At 43.5% G+C, this 16,972-nt stretch overlaps 1 protein-coding gene across 2 annotated transcripts in view; it reads left to right on the top strand.

Moving 5' to 3' along the window:
* LOC106574735 (lysine-specific demethylase 6A) overlaps nucleotides 1–16,972 on the top strand; it is a 53,585-nt gene that overhangs the window by 34,611 nt on the left and 2,002 nt on the right. For both annotated transcript variants that reach the window (XM_045697931.2, XM_045697930.2), the window contains 12 exons: nucleotides 107–897; nucleotides 1,118–1,247; nucleotides 1,458–1,563; nucleotides 2,294–2,499; nucleotides 5,633–5,694; nucleotides 5,785–5,859; nucleotides 5,953–6,101; nucleotides 6,591–6,705; nucleotides 7,194–7,381; nucleotides 7,577–7,718; nucleotides 9,498–9,624; nucleotides 16,764–16,940. In XM_045697931.2, the coding sequence (XP_045553887.1) occupies nucleotides 107–897; nucleotides 1,118–1,247; nucleotides 1,458–1,563; nucleotides 2,294–2,499; nucleotides 5,633–5,694; nucleotides 5,785–5,859; nucleotides 5,953–6,101; nucleotides 6,591–6,705; nucleotides 7,194–7,381; nucleotides 7,577–7,718; nucleotides 9,498–9,624; nucleotides 16,764–16,940 (2,268 nt within the window). The remainder of the gene's footprint in view (nucleotides 1–106; nucleotides 898–1,117; nucleotides 1,248–1,457; nucleotides 1,564–2,293; nucleotides 2,500–5,632; nucleotides 5,695–5,784; nucleotides 5,860–5,952; nucleotides 6,102–6,590; nucleotides 6,706–7,193; nucleotides 7,382–7,576; nucleotides 7,719–9,497; nucleotides 9,625–16,763; nucleotides 16,941–16,972) is intronic.

Raw genomic sequence — 16,972 nt, 5'->3', positions numbered from 1 at the left:
AATGTTCCTTAGTGAGAAGAGAACTAGACCGACTATATGTTCTTTAGCTACAGTCCTTATTCTGATCTAACGGTGGGGTTCCCACCCTGCTCCCGTCTCCTTACAGGGGCTTCAGAAGGGTTCCGCACCACATTGGGCGGGTCCTAATGGGGATGGGTCTCTCTCCTCCTCTGGGGGGTCAACCCACCCCCTCTCGCACCCACAGACGCCCCACAATCAGGTTGGACATTCCGCCACCCCGTCGCCGCGGCAACAGGCTCTCAACCACCTCCCGTCCCCCCCTTCTCCCCCTCACTCTGCTACCTCAGGTGGAGCACCCGGCACCCCTTCTACCAAAGAGAGCACGCCCCTCGGCAACGGCCCCGCAGCCACGGCAACAAAGGGGCCTGGGGAGACAACGACGGCCAATAGCACTGCCGCGGCGGAAGGCTTATCCAATCACATACAGTCGGCGGCGGGAGACGGCGGGATGAGCAACCGGTCTCCTCACCACAGCTCAGACAATCCTAAGGGGGGCGACCACACCCCCACCACCTCCGCCCCCCACAAGAAGATCAACAACATCCACCCGGCCGTCTCCTCGGCCGCTTCCTCCCCCATCTCTGCCATGTCCACCGCCACCCCCTCGCCCAAATCCACCGAGCCCGGCCAGTCGACGGGCCCGCACGGCCTCAACAGCCCCTCCACCACCAACGCCGCATTATCATCAGCCGGCCCCGCCACCGTCGTCAATGGCAACGGCAAGGGGGGCATCTCCGAGGACTCCCAGAGCCCGTTGAAGGCGGACCCCCCTGCCACATGTCGCAGACCCACGCCACCCCATGCCTGCACCCCCCCATCATCCTCTTCCTCCGTGTCCATCTACCCCTCCTCCACTGACGTGCTCAAGGCCTGCAGGTTAGACTGGGGGGGACCCAGTACCATTTCTTCTTGGGCTGTAGGAACTTTTTGATTGTCTCCCTCTTTTGGGAAGATGTCGTATTGCATTTGTTGGTAGAGGGAACTGTCAGAGCAGAGATTATACTGTAAAACCAAGAGGCTAATCTTGTTTGTACCTTTTTCTCTCTTTGTCCATCTCTCTATTTGTCGCTCATTTCCCTGTTTTTCTCTCTTTCAGAAACCTGGGGAAGAACGGTCTGTCTAGCAGCAGTATCCTGCTGGATAAGTGTCCCCCTCCTCGCCTGCCCCCTCCTCCCTCCCCAGTCCTGCCCAAGGACAAACTCAACCCCCCCACACCAAGCATCTATGTGAGTATGGAAGAAAGACTTCTTGTCATAGTATAATAATGAAAGGGGAATGTTTTAGTCAATGTTTTGATTCTGATGAGAATCTTACAAATGTATATACACTCAACATTCAAAGGGTGGTGTTTTGAAGACGTGAGATATATATATTTTCAATTGAAATAATGTTGAATGTCCCTTAAAAAAAAATGTTATTGTGTATTTGATCCCCAGCTGGAGAATAAGAGGGATGCCTTCTTCCCTCCGCTGCACCAGTTCTGCACAAACCCCTCCAACCCTGTCACCGTCATCAGAGGGCTGGCCGGGGCGCTCAAACTGGGTGAGTCTACCATTTCTACTGCCACCTGCTGGTTAGGACTGTCATTACAATACCCGGTTTTGCCTTTTCTCATTTGGGCAAAAGTCCTTCAACCACCCTCTCTCCTCAGTGACCTTGAAACCGGTAAGTGGTGGAGGAGATGTTCATTTGTTAGTAGGTGAACGGATGAGTCCTCCCCCCCCTCAATAGCCATCTTTCATCAACTGCTGCTCTCTCACGGTCTAAGACACTGCATCTCAGTGCTAGAGGCGTCACTACAGACCCTGGTTCGATTCCAGGCTGATCACAACCGGCAGTGATTGAGAGTCCCGTAGGGCCCAGCGGGTTAGGGTTTGACCGGGGTAGGCCGTCATTGTAAATAAGAATTTGTTCTTATTAACTGACTTAACCATTTATTTATTTAACTAGGTATGAGTATCTTACCTGATTCCTTCGAAGAGCTTTAAAATTCTCCCTCTTTGCCGCCTCTCCTCAATTACCTTTGACCTTTTTCGAAAAGAGGCGAGAGAGGACGCAAGAGTTGAACCAATTCAGTTGAGAAATGCCCCATGAAAGAGTCCTTGGTGCTGACCATTCACTTTGATGTTGCACTTATGCAAGGCCCAATGCAGCTTGAGCATTAGCAGGTTTCCATGCCCTTTATTTGAGTGAGTGCCTGCTTCCACCCCATGTTCACTCTCTCTCGCTCTCTTTTTCATAACCATCTCCTACCTCTTTCCCCCTCTCTCAGACCTGGGTCTGTTCTCTACTAAGACCCTAGTGGAGGCTAACCCAGACCATCTGGTTGAGTGTCGTACCCAGCTGTCTCAGCCCGCTGACGAGAACTGGGACCTGAGTGGCACCAAGAAGATGTGGCGCTGCGAGAGCGGCCGAGCTCACACCACCATCGCCAAATACGCCCAGTACCAGGCTGCCTCCTTCCAGGAGTCACTTCGGGTTAGTAGAGGGACATACACACACCCCCCCCCCAGGGTTTCCGTTAGGAAAATGTGGCGCTGGAGAACGTGAATGGAAAGATGTAAATTTACCGGATCCATATGCATTGGGTGCGTAGACCGTTAAGGCATCCACCCACGGTGCTCAGAATGACAGAAATCACATGTAGATTATGGTAATGTAGCTTAACAGAACATGCAACTCCTGTAATGAAGCAGACAATAAAACATCATATTCAAACATTTGCCAAAATGCAATTTGGTGGGAAACACCATTCTAAACAGGTCACCTGGTAGCAGTTCCATATGTGACTGATGAAAATCTCTGTTAGATCCCCCCTCTTTCTAAGTTTCTAGAGGCAACAACTAGGATGGGTTGTTAATATGACTAGGATGGTGCCTTGGCTTCTGGACAACTAAAGAAAGTTGATCTGAAAACCAATAGAACAGTAGATAGATGGCATAGTGGTGGGTCCAGTAGGGAAGTAGATGTAATAATTACACCTGTCTGTAATCATTCAAAATTCTTCACCAGAAAGCATGACTTGGCCACAGAGGGATCGAGGATCATTAGCTTATTTTGACAAAAATATCTGATTGTTTCAAATCACAAGCTCGGGAAGCCCGTAATGTGGCCAACCCGCATGGCGATGAGCCTGAGTTGTGGCTGTCAGTAGAAAAACATCTCAAATGAAGATAATGTGTGTTGAGTATCATTTTAAATGTTTAGACAAGAAGAAGGGGAGGGGTGTGTGGCGAAGATGGAGACGAGTCGCTCTCCAGAATGACTCGGCTGTTGCTCGCCAAATCGTACGCATTCATTTTTTTATTGTGTGAATATTTTTTATTTTTATCAATTCCCCATTAGACAGTACCAGTCAAAAGTTTGGCAACACCTACTCATTCAAGGGTTTTTAAATTTCCAGTTTTCGTCATTGTAGAATAATAGTGAAGACATCAAAACTATGAAATAACACGCATGGAATCATGTAGTAACCACAAAACAAACAAATCAAAATATATTTGAGATTCTTCTAAGTAACCACCCTTTGCCTTGATGACAGCTTTGCTGAATACAGTGATATGCCATCACCAGTAGTGAATGTACCGTTAATCTCTGTCATTTGGTAACATCGTTTTATGGTATTGCGTGTATTAGGTCTGGGCGATATGGCCAAAATGTCATATCACGATATAGCACATTTTCTGTAAATTAAATTTGAACTAGTTTTTTGGGTCTCATCCGTAGACTCTCTCCGTACTATTTCACATGATTCTTGTGTAGGTGATAAGAGGTTAGTGGTGTTTCAGCCTGTTGTCGGGACCGTCCTGCGGCATATTTTGCATTGGACGGTTTTCTGGTCCGTGTCAGACTTTTCATACCCAAACCACGTCCATGTGACCCTCTTTTAGGTACGAGCTCCGTGCTCCGTGTCACGTTCACTCTCTTCCATGTTTGTTTGTGTTGCAAATTTCCTTCCAATTGATGAAAAATATTGCCGTAAAGAGTGATTTGCGACAAAACGAAATAAACGGTAGAGCACAATATGAAACGATAGACGTTTTTCTATTGTCACACGATGTATATCGTCATATAGCCCAGCCCTAGCTTGTATTAATGAGTCATTTACCGTTCTCAAGAGTGGAACGTTGTTTGCAGAGTTCACAACCTGCTACACTTGTGAGAAATGAGTTTTGGGTTATTTCGTAACCAATTACGAGATTTGAAAATGTTTTTATTCTGTTTTGTTTGGAGTCCTCCATGTGAGCATGTCTGGTTTCTCTGTCCTGATAATGTTGAGGGAGCGCGCGCCTGAGGACACATAGACGTACCTGTCCTGATAATGTTGAGGGAGCGTGCGCCTGAGGACGCATAGACGTACCTGTCCTGATAATGTTGAGGGAGCGTGCCCCTGAGGACGCATAGACGTACCTGTCCTGATAATGTTGAGGGAGCGTGCGCCTGAGGACGCATAGACGTACCTGTCCTGATAATGTTGAGGGAGCGTGCGCCTGAGGACGCATAGACGTACCTGTCCTGATAATGTTGAGGGAGCGTGCGCCTGAGGACGCATAGATGTACCTGTCCTGATAATGTTGAGGGAGCGTGCGCCTGAGGACGCATAGACATACCTGTCCTGATAATGTTGAGGGAGCGCGCGCCTGAGGACCTGTCCTGCTGGTGTTTTTTTAACATCCACTGTGAATGATAATATATTAAAACTATACTATAGTTCCTTGCCGTAAACGATTTTGATCAAACTTTCCGATAATCAAATCCTCAGTGTGAAAGAGCAATGGAAGTTATAGGCCTACTGCTGTATTTGCCTATAAGCTGAGTTCCATGCAGTCATTTCTTTAGCTGCCAATGGATCACGGGATATCAGTGTCCATATGGCAGGCTGGTGATCTCGCCTTAGTTGACTTCACTTTTAGATTTGTATCATTTTAATTCCGATTTTTGATTAACCACGTGACAATGGTTTTGAGAAACAACTTTATTGAAATTAAAATAAACATTCAGGTTTCAAACATTTTTAAGCATGTTTTCAAAATGCATACTGCCTCCAGCTCACATTGTAAAGTGGTGGATCACGCGCTGATAGCTTGTTGACCTGCACTTGAATGGTGAATGGGAGGCCCGCTTCAATTACCAGTTGAAAATAAATAAAAATAGTAGCTCTTTTTAATCGTGTATCAAAACTGTTAACATGCGATTGCGTTTAGAAATTGTTGTGCATTGAATTGGCTGATAAAATCACATGGTTTACTCCAGCAGCAACCAGCTGAGGAAATCTCACTCAAAATAGGCTCTGTGTGCACATGATAGTTGTTGGATAAATAAGATACACGATGGCTAACAAAAATAAACACGACAATTTTAATTCCACTAAATTATTCAAATAATCTACAGACTGATAAGCATGACGGTAAAAAAGTATTTCCATCAAAATAAATGGCAATATTTTGTAATGGGATTTATTTTTGCTAGCGACTTTTATTTATCGGCTTTTCTTTTGGGGGGGGGGGGTGGCAATATCCGGCAATTGTAGGCTAACGGAAACCCTGACCCACACACAGACCTGTTTCCCAATGCTCAGTGTCTTTTTGAATGGGATCCTCTTTACTCTCAGGAGGAGAATGAGAAGAAGGCGTTGAAGGAGCCCTCAGACACTGACCCAGCATCAGCAGAGAGGTGAGCAACACACACCTGTCAGGATTTCTCACTGATATACTCACAACCGTTGAACCTTTTCTAATCATCATTTCTTCCTGCTGTGTTCAGTGCGGCACGCAAAAGGAGGGGTCCCCTAAAGCACATCAAATTTGGGACCAACATTGACGTGTCGGACGAAAGAAAGTACGTGTTTTTGTGGTCAGACATGGCATTGGTCACATGTTGCTAAACCACATTGCCTCCTCTGAACACACCCCCTTTCTCCTCGTCCCTCAGGTGGAAGCTACAGCTGCAGGAGCTGAGTAAGCTGCCTGCGTTCGCCAGGGTGGTGTCTGCTGGCAATCTGCTCAGCCACGTAGGACACACCATCCTGGGCATGAACACTGTCCAGCTCTACATGAAGGTCCCCGGCAGCAGAATACCAGGTAGATGCACACATTATACGGTACAGCGATACAATTCTATAGGACAAGCTGTTGCAGTTTCTAGTGCTTTTTTATATTGATACTTATGAGTTACAAAGACACTGTTAAAGATGCACTATGCAGAAATCCCTCTACCATTTCCCGGTTGAAATTCTAATAGTTTGCCTAATTCACTTTGTGCCAAGACAAGTACAGTGTAGAGAATCATTAAACCGCTGTGAAATATATTTTCCAAAACCGAGAATATTGCATTTTCTGGGTTTTTTGTTGTTGTTAAAGCTGGTGTACAAAACCGAAAGTAAGAGGCAAAAAAGTTAACAATGGAAAGCATGGAAATTTCTCACATAACAGATCTAGCGTGTTCTAGACTTGCTTTCAATGAGAATGACAGATCTATAAATAACATTTCTATGGGGTTTTTGGGGGGGGTCGCCCAAAAAGTTACATAATACAGTTCTAACTCGGTCTTGCTTTATCTCTGTGGTCCAGGTCATCAGGAACACAATAACTTCTGCTCTGTCAACATCAACATCGGCCCTGGGGACTGTGAGTGGTTTGCTGTGCCAGAACCCTACTGGGGAGTGATGAGCAACTTCTGTGAAAAGTAAGGACCTATCAACCATAGAGGCTAGTGATAACACATTATACAATAGTGATGTTGTCAGTGAATGAGAAATGGGGGGGGGGGGGGGGGGGTCTGCGAGAACAGCAGAGAAAAAGGAATGACGTCAGATGGGGTGTCAAGGTGAGGGTCGGTTTCTTTTGTGCCTCGCTTTGAACACGAAGAACAAACTGAATGAAAAGGGAGTGATTCAGGGAGATATTGAGTGAAAGGAAGGAAAGCAGCTGAATTGAATCCAGAAATGAGGGCATTAATGAAACAAGGGAGATCTAACTAACCCATCTCTTCTCTCTGGCCTTCCACAACAAAACTATTCTGATTTTAAACACAGACAAAGGAATGGCCCAGAAGACAGAAAAGACTGAAATTAGATGGTCTTTAATACGAGTCCTAATTCCACATCTGAAAATAAATACCCCCCTCGCTCTTTTCCTCCCCCTCTCTTTTTCTCCCCCCTTGCTGTCCATCAGAAACAACATCAACTTCCTGATGGGTTCGTGGTGGCCCAACCTGGAGGACCTGTATGAGGCAGATGTGCCTGTCTACCGGTTCATCCAGCGGCCGGGGGACCTGGTGTGGCTCAACACAGGCACCGTCCACTGGGTCCAGGCCATCGGCTGGTGCAACAACATCGCCTGGAACGTAGGACCCCTCAGTGGTAAGCCTCTGATGCAGCTTTTGCTTGCTCCTTCGGTTACTGTAAAAACACTTAGTAATGAAAAAAAGACATGTATTTATGAATACAATTTAATACATGGATATTATCTCTTAAAGTGATTGTTGACTCCAGAATCAGTTTGTCAGCTGTTTCTAGACCTGTTAAGTGTTGTAATTAATTTCACAACATCCACAGCCCACCAGTACAAGCTGGCCGTGGAGCGTTACGAGTGGAACAAGCTCCAGAGCGTCAAGTCCCATGTACCCATGGTGCACCTTTCCTGGAACATGGCCCGCAACATCAAGGTGTCCGACCACAAGCTCTTCCAGATGATCAAGTAAGTCACCGTCTTTTACAGTTTAGTTTCACCCTGTGAGCATCTCTCCTGCCACATTTTTCTGTATTTATTTCACCTTTATTTAACCAGGTAGGCAAGTTGAGAACAAGTTCATGTTAGAACTATGTGTGTCCAGTCTGTCATGAGGGGTGGAGAGGGACACAGGGATGCAAACTAGTTTCCTCTCGGCGAAATACGCCAAAATAGGTGACCTATGTGATTCGTGTAGATCCGATGAGAGGGGGCTCTTTGGATCACTACTGGCTGTAAGCGAACAAGTGATGTGCGTTAGGCGCAATACTGGCTGTATCGAAGGCTCAGCCAATCATTCACATAACAACAGAATGCAGCGCAGCACGCGACTGAAGAGAGAAGAGACGATCAATTTGCTAGTTACAGAATCAGCACGCGCTCTGGAAAGACAGCAGTAGGGTGCAAAGGCAGTTTGCCAGTTACAGTAGCGCATCCCTGAACGATAACAAAGAGGCAGGTGAGAAGTTTGACCACGGAGACAGGGTGAGAAGGTGATGAAGCGTACTTCATGAGCTGCAACCGAAACACAACTGGTATTTGGAAAGTTTGAGGTGAGGGAGAAAGTGTGGTGGATCAAGAGTTGTAAGCATTATTAAATATCTTGCTGTGGTAGCTGGATCGAATTCTCCGTTAGCTAGTCAGAAAAATGTTGAGCAACATAATGAAGTCCGATAGCTAGCTAGATAACGTTACAACATCAGATGAGCTAACGTTAGTAACCTAACCAATTCGCTATAGTATTAACTGGTATATGACTCCTTGCAGTGGATAAAAAGAGGTTTGCCAGGTGTACTCTCTGCCTGAAAGAGATCAATTATGTCAACAAAGGGTATCATGCTCTGCTGGCACATTGTACAACAGATGTCCACAGGCAGAATGTGTACAATGTAATAACGTGCAGTGTAGCCCAAAGATATTGCTTTTGTTGTGTTGAATTTGACAGTAAAACTTTTGTGTGAGTGAGGGGGGAATATTACATTTTTTACTCATGTACAAATGTAGCCTTGTGCACTTGATCGACGTCTACTCAGTTGGTAGCTCAGTTGGTAGAGCATGGTGTTTGCAACGCCAGGGTTGTGGGTTCAATTCCCACGGGGGGCCAGCACAGAAAAAAAAAATTATGAAATTGTATGAAATGTATGCGTTCACTACTGTAAGTCGCTCTGGATAAGAGCGTCTGCTAAATGACTAAAATGTAAAATGTACTAGACTGGCCACTATAATGGAGCAAAAATAGAATGCCTGTTTGTTTCATTCTATTTCTACATAGTTTTTTTCCCACACGCAATATTTAGGTGTGTGTGTGTGCGTGTGGGTGTGGTCACAAGCGTTCTATTATAAAGGCTAACTGCTATATTAGTGTATTGTTTTTTTCCCTCAAGACTTCGAGTGTCATTTGCAGTAAAGTCTAGGCAACAAATAATATTGGATTGCTTTCCTTACATTTTTTTTCTGTGAGTTAGGTTCACATGAACCACTTTTTATTTTACACACAGAGACTGATCCTGTTCTTTTGTTGTTTAATTAGTTAAAACCTGCATTTCCCCTTAGCAGGGATATTTTTGCATGTCTCAGTGCAACAAAAAAAAGCTATATTTTTGTGCCCTCAGCAGTTTGCATCCCTGGAGTGACAGGGCTTCAGATTGGATGATGACGTGCATTTTGATGATGTGGCTGCTGGAAAACGTAACCTTAAAATGTGTAGGTGTCTGAGTTTCTTTTAATGTGATGGTGTGTTTGCTGTAGGTACTGCCTGCTGAGGACGCTGAAGCAGTGTCAGTCGGTGAAGGAGGCTCTAGCCGCAGCAGGGAAGGAGACAGTACTGCAGAGCAGGAACAGGGATGAGCCTGCACACTACTGCACCATCTGTGAGGTACGTCAGGGGCTCCGGCCCATTTCAACCCCTAGTCCCTTACCCAAGCTGCTACCCCACACAGTCATTACATTGTCAGTATTGATAGGTTTGTTTTGAGTAACTGACAGTAATGTTCTGGTTGACGACTGAGAAATTGACTATAGTCCATGACAGTTTCTGACTTCAGTGTTTGTTGACTGTTACTGACGTGTGCGTTGGTTGACTGTATTACAGATAGGAATGGGCATTTTACAAGTTTTGACTGTTCTTTTTATTTATTTTTTGACTACTCAAATGGGAAAAAAGCACATTATCTATTTGCAAACAGTGATCAACAATGCCTAATATCATAACCGTTACACATAACAAATCCTAATTGCTAAATTGCCTTGGCTCAGTGAATAAAAAAAATAAAAAGTGCCATTTAACCTCTTGGGGCTAGGTGGGACGCTAGCGTGCCACCCGTGGTGCACTCCATCAACAGCAGGTGCATTTCAAGAGCGGCAAATTTGAATCCAAATAAATGTCAAAATTCAAATTTTTCTAAAATACAACTATGTTACACCATTTGAAAGATAAACATCTCCTTAATCTAACCACGTTTTACGATTTCAAAAAGGTTTTACGGCGAAAGCATAAATTTAGAGTATGTTAGGACAGTACATTTACAAGAGTTGTGTGTAATGTTTTGTCAAGTCAAAGACAGGGTCACCAAAACCATAAAACCAGCTAAAATGATGCACTAACCTTTTACAATCTCCATCAGATGACACTCCTAGGACATTATGTTAGACAATGCATGCATTTTTAGTTCTATCAAGTTGATATTTATATCCAAAAACAGCGTTTTACTATGGCATTGATGTTGAGGAAATCGTTTCCCTCCAATAACCGGCAGTCAAGTCAGCGTCACAAATTAAATAATTAAAATTAGAAAACATTGGTAAAATATTATATTGTCATTTAAAGAATTATAGATTTACATCTTTTGAACGCAATCAACTTGCCAGATTTAAAAATAACCTTACTGGGAAATCACACTTTGCAATAATCTGAGCACTGCGCCCAGAAAAATACGCGTTGCGATACAGACTAGACGTCATGTTGGGGAGATCTAAAATCGAAAATACTATGTAAATAATCCATTACCTTTGATTCTCTTCATCAGATGTCACTTCCAGGTATCACAGGTCCATAACGAATGTAGTTTTGTTCAAAAAAGCTCATCATTTATGTCCAAAAATCTCCGTCTCGTTAGCACATGATGTAAGCCAGCCGGACTTCTCGTCATGAACGAGGGGAAAAAATATATTTCCGTTCGTTCAAACATGTCAAACGTTGTATAGCATAAATCATTAGGGCCTTTTTTAACCAGAACATGAATAATATTCAAGGTGGACGAATGCATACTCTTTTATAACGTATTGGAACGAGGGTACCCAACATCAACTCGCGCGCAAGGTGTCTAATGGGCCATCATCGTTCCATGGCTCTTGTTCGGTCAGATCTCCCTCCAGAAGACTCAAAACACTTTGTAAAGGCTGGTGACATCTAGTGGAAGCAATAGGAAGTGCCAAAATATTCCTAAACCCCTGTGTTTTTCAATGGGATAGGTTTAAAGTCAATACAACACATCAGGTATCCACTTCCTGTCAGAAAATGTCTCAGGGTTTTGCCTGCCAAATGAGTTCTGTTATACTCACAGACACCATTCAAACAGTTTTGGAAACTTTAGAGTGTTTTCTATCCATATATAATAAGTATATGCATATTGTAGTTACTGGGTAGGATTAGTAACCAGATTAAATCGGGTACATTTTTTTTATCCAGACGTGCAAATGCTGCCCCCTAGACCCAACAGGTTAAGATGAGTTAACTGTAATATCAACAGGTTATATTATATCGTGGAACAGTCCTCAAAAAAGTAGTAACCTCAGCAATGTGGCGCTTGCTTGTAGAATGGCATAGCCTTGTTTTGTTAATTTGGCAGACAAGACTCTTCTCTCCCACGAGCTTATCAAAGTCAAGACACCTACACTACATGACCAAAAGTATGTGGACGCCTGCTCATCGGCTATCTCATTCCAAAATCATGGGCATTAATATGGAGTTGCTTCCATTCAGCCACGCGCCTCAGTGAGGTCAGGCGATTGGGCCTGGCTCGCAGTCGGTGTTCTAATTAATCCCAAAGGTGTTCGATTGGGTTGAGGTCAGGGCTCTGTGCAGGCCTATCAAGTGCAGGCCTTCCACATCGATCTCAACAAACCATTTCTGTATGGACCTCGCTTTGTGCACTGGGCATTGTCATTTTGAAACAGGAAAGGGCCTTCCCCAAACTTTTTCCACGAAGTTGGAAGCATAGAATCGTCTAGAATGTCACTGTATGCTGTAGCATTAAGATTTCCCTTCACTTGAACTAAAGGGCCTAGCCCGAACCATGAAAAACAACCCCAGACCATTATTCCTCCACCACCAAACTTTACAGTTGGCACTATGCATTCGGGCAGGTAGCGTTCTCCTGGCATCTGCCAAACCCAGATTTGTCCATCAGACTGCCAGATGGTGAAGTGTGATTCATCACTCCAGAGAACGCGTTTCCACTGCTCCAGAGTCCAATGTCGGCTAGCTTTACACCACTCTAGCCGAAGCTTGGCATTGCGCATGGTCATCTTAGGCTTGTGTGCATCTCCTCAGCCATGGAAACCCATTTCATGAAGCTCCAGATGAACAGTTCTTGTGCTAACGTAGCTTCCAGAGGCCATTTGGAAGTTGGTAGTGAGTGTTGCAACAGACGATTTTTACTAGCTTCAGCACACGGCGGTCCCGTTCTGAGCTTGTCTGGCCTACCACTTCGCAGCCGAGCCGTTGTTGCTCCAAAATGTTTCCACTTCACAATAACAGCACTTACAGTTGACCGGGACAGCCCAAGCAGGGCAGAAATTTGACGAACTGACTTGTTGGAACTGACTTGTTTGGCCATGTGTGTTTTATAGTTCATCTTTTTATAATTTAACAGAATAAAATAGAACAGAATAGTGTGTTGCGTCTGGAACAGTTATTCTCAGGGATCATTTTAAATGGGGCTCAATTTGGCCAGTTCATGGTTACAGACCCAAACCTTTTGGATATACAGAAGTTCTATTTAGTTATTATGCCTGTTCTTTGGAATGTTTTTAATGGGTTATCAGTTCTCCATGGGATGAATTATGGCCAGGACATCTGTTTCGTGAATAGGCCTAGGCTTAATGATTCTGATAAATGTCTTTATCAAAGTCATGTTTTTAGTGTGGAACCTGTCTATGTTTAGGGTGTAATAGCGAAGAATAACCCATTCTGAGTGCCGCTAGCAGTTTGCAAGGTAGGGTTGTCATTAATGTTAGTTACCACAGCCATAAAGTCATACACCCTGCCTGTTTCATGAAATCTCTTATTTTATACTTTTATCCCTAACCACACTGTTAACCTTATGCCTAACCTTAAGCACATTTTTGTTTGCGGGACACAGCCCCTATATGGAAAGATAAGACTCACGAACATGGTGCTTTTCGGAACCCAAAAGCATCTTGACTCGTCTGAAGTCTGTACAGCCGATTATGCCAACTTCTGTCTGTAGCCCATCAGTTTGGGCTACACACTAATATGACCCCTCTGTGGAAAGGTTTTGCTCTAGGATGCCCACAGGCCTCACAAGACTTGTCTGAAAGTGCCCCGGTACCAGTTGAAAAAATGAATGGAAGTATATATGGAGACAGTTTAGTGCCAAAAAATAAGGGTTTAAATATATGTAAAAGAAATATATTTTGTTGACTGATCTTATCTCTCAGATATAGGACAGACACTACAGAACAAACTTCATTGGGTTTATTTTGGGGAACTGTTCCATGTAGTGAATCTGTTATTCATTGTGTTTGTATGGGCTATATATCTATCGCTCTCTCACACTACCGGGGTCACTTAGAAAGGTCCATGTTTTTGAAAGAAAAGCATTTCTTTTTTTTTTGCCCTTTTTAACCTGTTGGGTCTAGGGGGCAGCATTTGCACGTCTGGATAAAAAAAATGTACCCGATTTAATCTGGTTACTAATCCTACCCAGTAACTAGAATATGCATATACTTATTATATATGGATAGAAAACACTCTAAAGTTTCCAAAACTGTTTGAATGGTGTCTGTGAGTATAACAGAACTCATTTGGCAGGCAAAACCCTGAGACATTTTCTGACAGGAAGTGGATACCTGATGTGTTGTATTGACTTTAAACCTATCCCATTGAAAAACACAGGGGTTTAGGAATATTTTGGCACTTCCTATTGCTTCCACTAGATGTCACCAGCCTTTACAAAGTGTTTTGAGTCTTCTGGAGGGAGATCTGACCGAACAAGAGCCATGGAACGATGATGGCCCATTAGACACCTTGCGCGCGAGTTGATGTTGGGTACCCTCGTTCCAATACGTTATAAAAGAGTATGCATTCGTCCACCTTGAATATTATTCATGTTCTGGTTAAAAAAGGCCCTAATGATTTATGCTATACAACGTTTGACATGTTTGAACGAACGGAAATATATTTTTTCCCCTCGTTCATGACGAGAAGTCCGGCTGGCTTACATCATGTGCTAACGAGACGGAGATTTTTGGACATAAATGATGAGCTTTTTTGAACAAAACTACATTCGTTATGGACCTGTGATACCTGGAAGTGACATCTGATGAAGAGAATCAAAGGTAATGGATTATTTACATAGTATTTTCGATTTTAGATCTCCCCAACATGACGTCTAGTCTGTATCGCAACGCGTATTTTTCTGGGCGCAGTGCTCAGATTATTGCAAAGTGTGATTTCCCAGTAAGGTTATTTTTAAATCTGGCAAGTTGATTGCGTTCAAAAGATGTAAATCTATAATTCTTTAAATGACAATATAATATTTTACCAATGTTTTCTAATTTTAATTATTTAATTTGTGACGCTGACTTGACTGCCGGTTATTGGAGGGAAACGATTTCCTCAACATCAATGCCATAGTAAAACGCTGTTTTTGGATATAAATATCAACTTGATAGAACTAAAAATGCATGCATTGTCTAACATAATGTCCTAGGAGTGTCATCTGATGGAGATTGTAAAAGGTTAGTGCATCATTTTAGCTGGTTTTATGGTTTTGGTGACCCTGTCTTTGACTTGACAAAACATTACACACAACTCTTGTAAATGTACTGTCCTAACATACTCTAAATTTATGCTTTCGCCGTAAAACCTTTTTGAAATCGTAAAACGTGGTTAGATTAAGGAGATGTTTATCTTTCAAATGGTGTAACATAGTTGTATTTTTGAAAAATTTGAATTTTGACATTTATTTGGATTCAAATTTGCCGCTCTTGAAATGCACCTGCTGTTGATGGAGTGCACCACGGGTGGCACGCTAGCGTCCCACCTAGCCCCAAGAGGTTAAAATAACATCAAATTGATCAGAAATACAGTGTAGACATTGTTAATATTGTAAATGACTATTGTACCTGGAAACTACTTTATTTTTTATGGAATATCTACATAGGTGTACAGAGGCCCATTATCAGCAACCATCACTCCTGTGTTCCAATGGCACGTTGTTAGCTAATCAAAGTTTATAATTTTTAAAGGCTAATTGATCATTAGGAAACCCTTTTTGCATTTGTGTTAGCACAGCTGAAAACTGTTGTGCTGATTTAAAGAAGCAATAACACTGGCCTTCTTTAGACTAGTTGAATATCTGGAGCATCAGCATTTGTGGGTTCAATTACAGGCTCAAAATGGCCAGAAACAAAGAACTTCTTCTGAAACTCGTCAGTCTATTCTTGTTCTGAGAAATGAAGGTTATTCCATGCAAGAAACTGAAGATCTTGTACAACGCTGTGTACTACTTCCTTCACAGAACAGTGCAAACTGGCTCTAACCAGAATAGAGGGAGTGGGAGGCCCCAGTGCACAACTGAACAAGAGGACAAGTACATTAGTGTCTAGTTTGAGAAAGATGCCTCAAGTCCTCAACTGGCAGCTTCATTAAATAGTACCCGCAAAACACCAGTCTCGACGTCAACAGTGAAGAGGTGACTCCAGGATGCTGGCCTTCTAGGCAGAGTAGCAAAGAAAAAGCCAGATCTCAGACTAGCCAATAAAATGAAAATATTAAGATGGGCAAAAGAACACACACTGGACACAAGAAGATTGGGGAAAAGTGTTATGGACAGACAAATCTAAATTTGAGGTATTCGGATCACAAAGAACATTTGTGAGACGCAGAAAACATGAAGGGGTGCTTGATGCCATCTCAAGCATGGTGGAGGCAAACTGATGGTCTGGGGGTACTTTGGTGGTGGTAAAGCTTTGTACAGGGTTAAAGGGATCTTGAAGAAGGAAGACTCACGCCATTTTGCAACGCCATGCCATACCCTGTGGACGGCGCGAAACACCAGTCTTGACGTCAACAGCTTAATTGGAGCCAATTTCCTCCTACAACAGGATAACAACCTAAAGCACAGCTCCAAACTATGCAAAACTATTTAGGGAAGAAGCAGTCAGCTAGTATTCTCTGTAATGGTGTAGCCAGCAAAGTCACCGGATCTCAACCCTATTGCGCTGTTGTGGGAGCAGCTTGACCGTATGGTACGTAAGAAGTGCCCATCAAGCCAATCTAACTTGTGGGAGGTGCTTCAGGACGCATGGGCTGAAATCTCTTCAGATTACCTCAAGAAATTGACAACTAGAATGCCAAATGTCTGCAAATGAAGGATTCTTTGACGAAGCAAAGTTTGAAGGACACAGTTATTTCAATTAAAAATCATTATTTATAACCTTGTCAACATCTTGACTATTTCCTATTCATTTTGCAACTCATGTATATTTTAATGGAAAACAAGGGAATTTAAGTGACCCCAAACTGTTGTATGTATGTTAATTCTACTTCAAGGGGTGTTAAAATTCTAAATGAAATAGCTAGATGGTCCTTGGTATGACCTTAAACCAATTCCCTACAGCTAAGTAGAACCCTCCCCCGGCTTACAGGGATATGACTGAACAGCTTCAAGATGGAGTTTTCACCTCAGGTCCACTACTCTATTACGCATGCCCATCCCTAGTTACTGATGTGTGTTGGTTAACTGATTGGTGTTGACTCTGTTCCAGGTGGAGGTGTTTAACCTGCTGTTTGTGCGGAGCGAGCTCCTCTCCAGGAAGCAGAAGCAGTACGTGGTTCACTGCCAGGACTGTGCCCGGAAAGGCAGCGCCGAGCTGGACAACTTTGTGGTTGTAGAGAAACACCGGATGGATGATCTCATGCAGGTCTACGACCAGTTCACACTAGTAAGTCACACTTTGATTTGGCTCTATTGACA

This window comes from Salmo salar, chromosome 16 (assembly GCF_965601325.2).
Source record: "Salmo salar chromosome 16, fSalSal1, whole genome shotgun sequence".
NCBI classification, from domain to species: Eukaryota; Metazoa; Chordata; class Actinopteri; order Salmoniformes; family Salmonidae; genus Salmo; species Salmo salar.
This window is presented reverse-complemented; position numbering and strand designations above follow the sequence as displayed.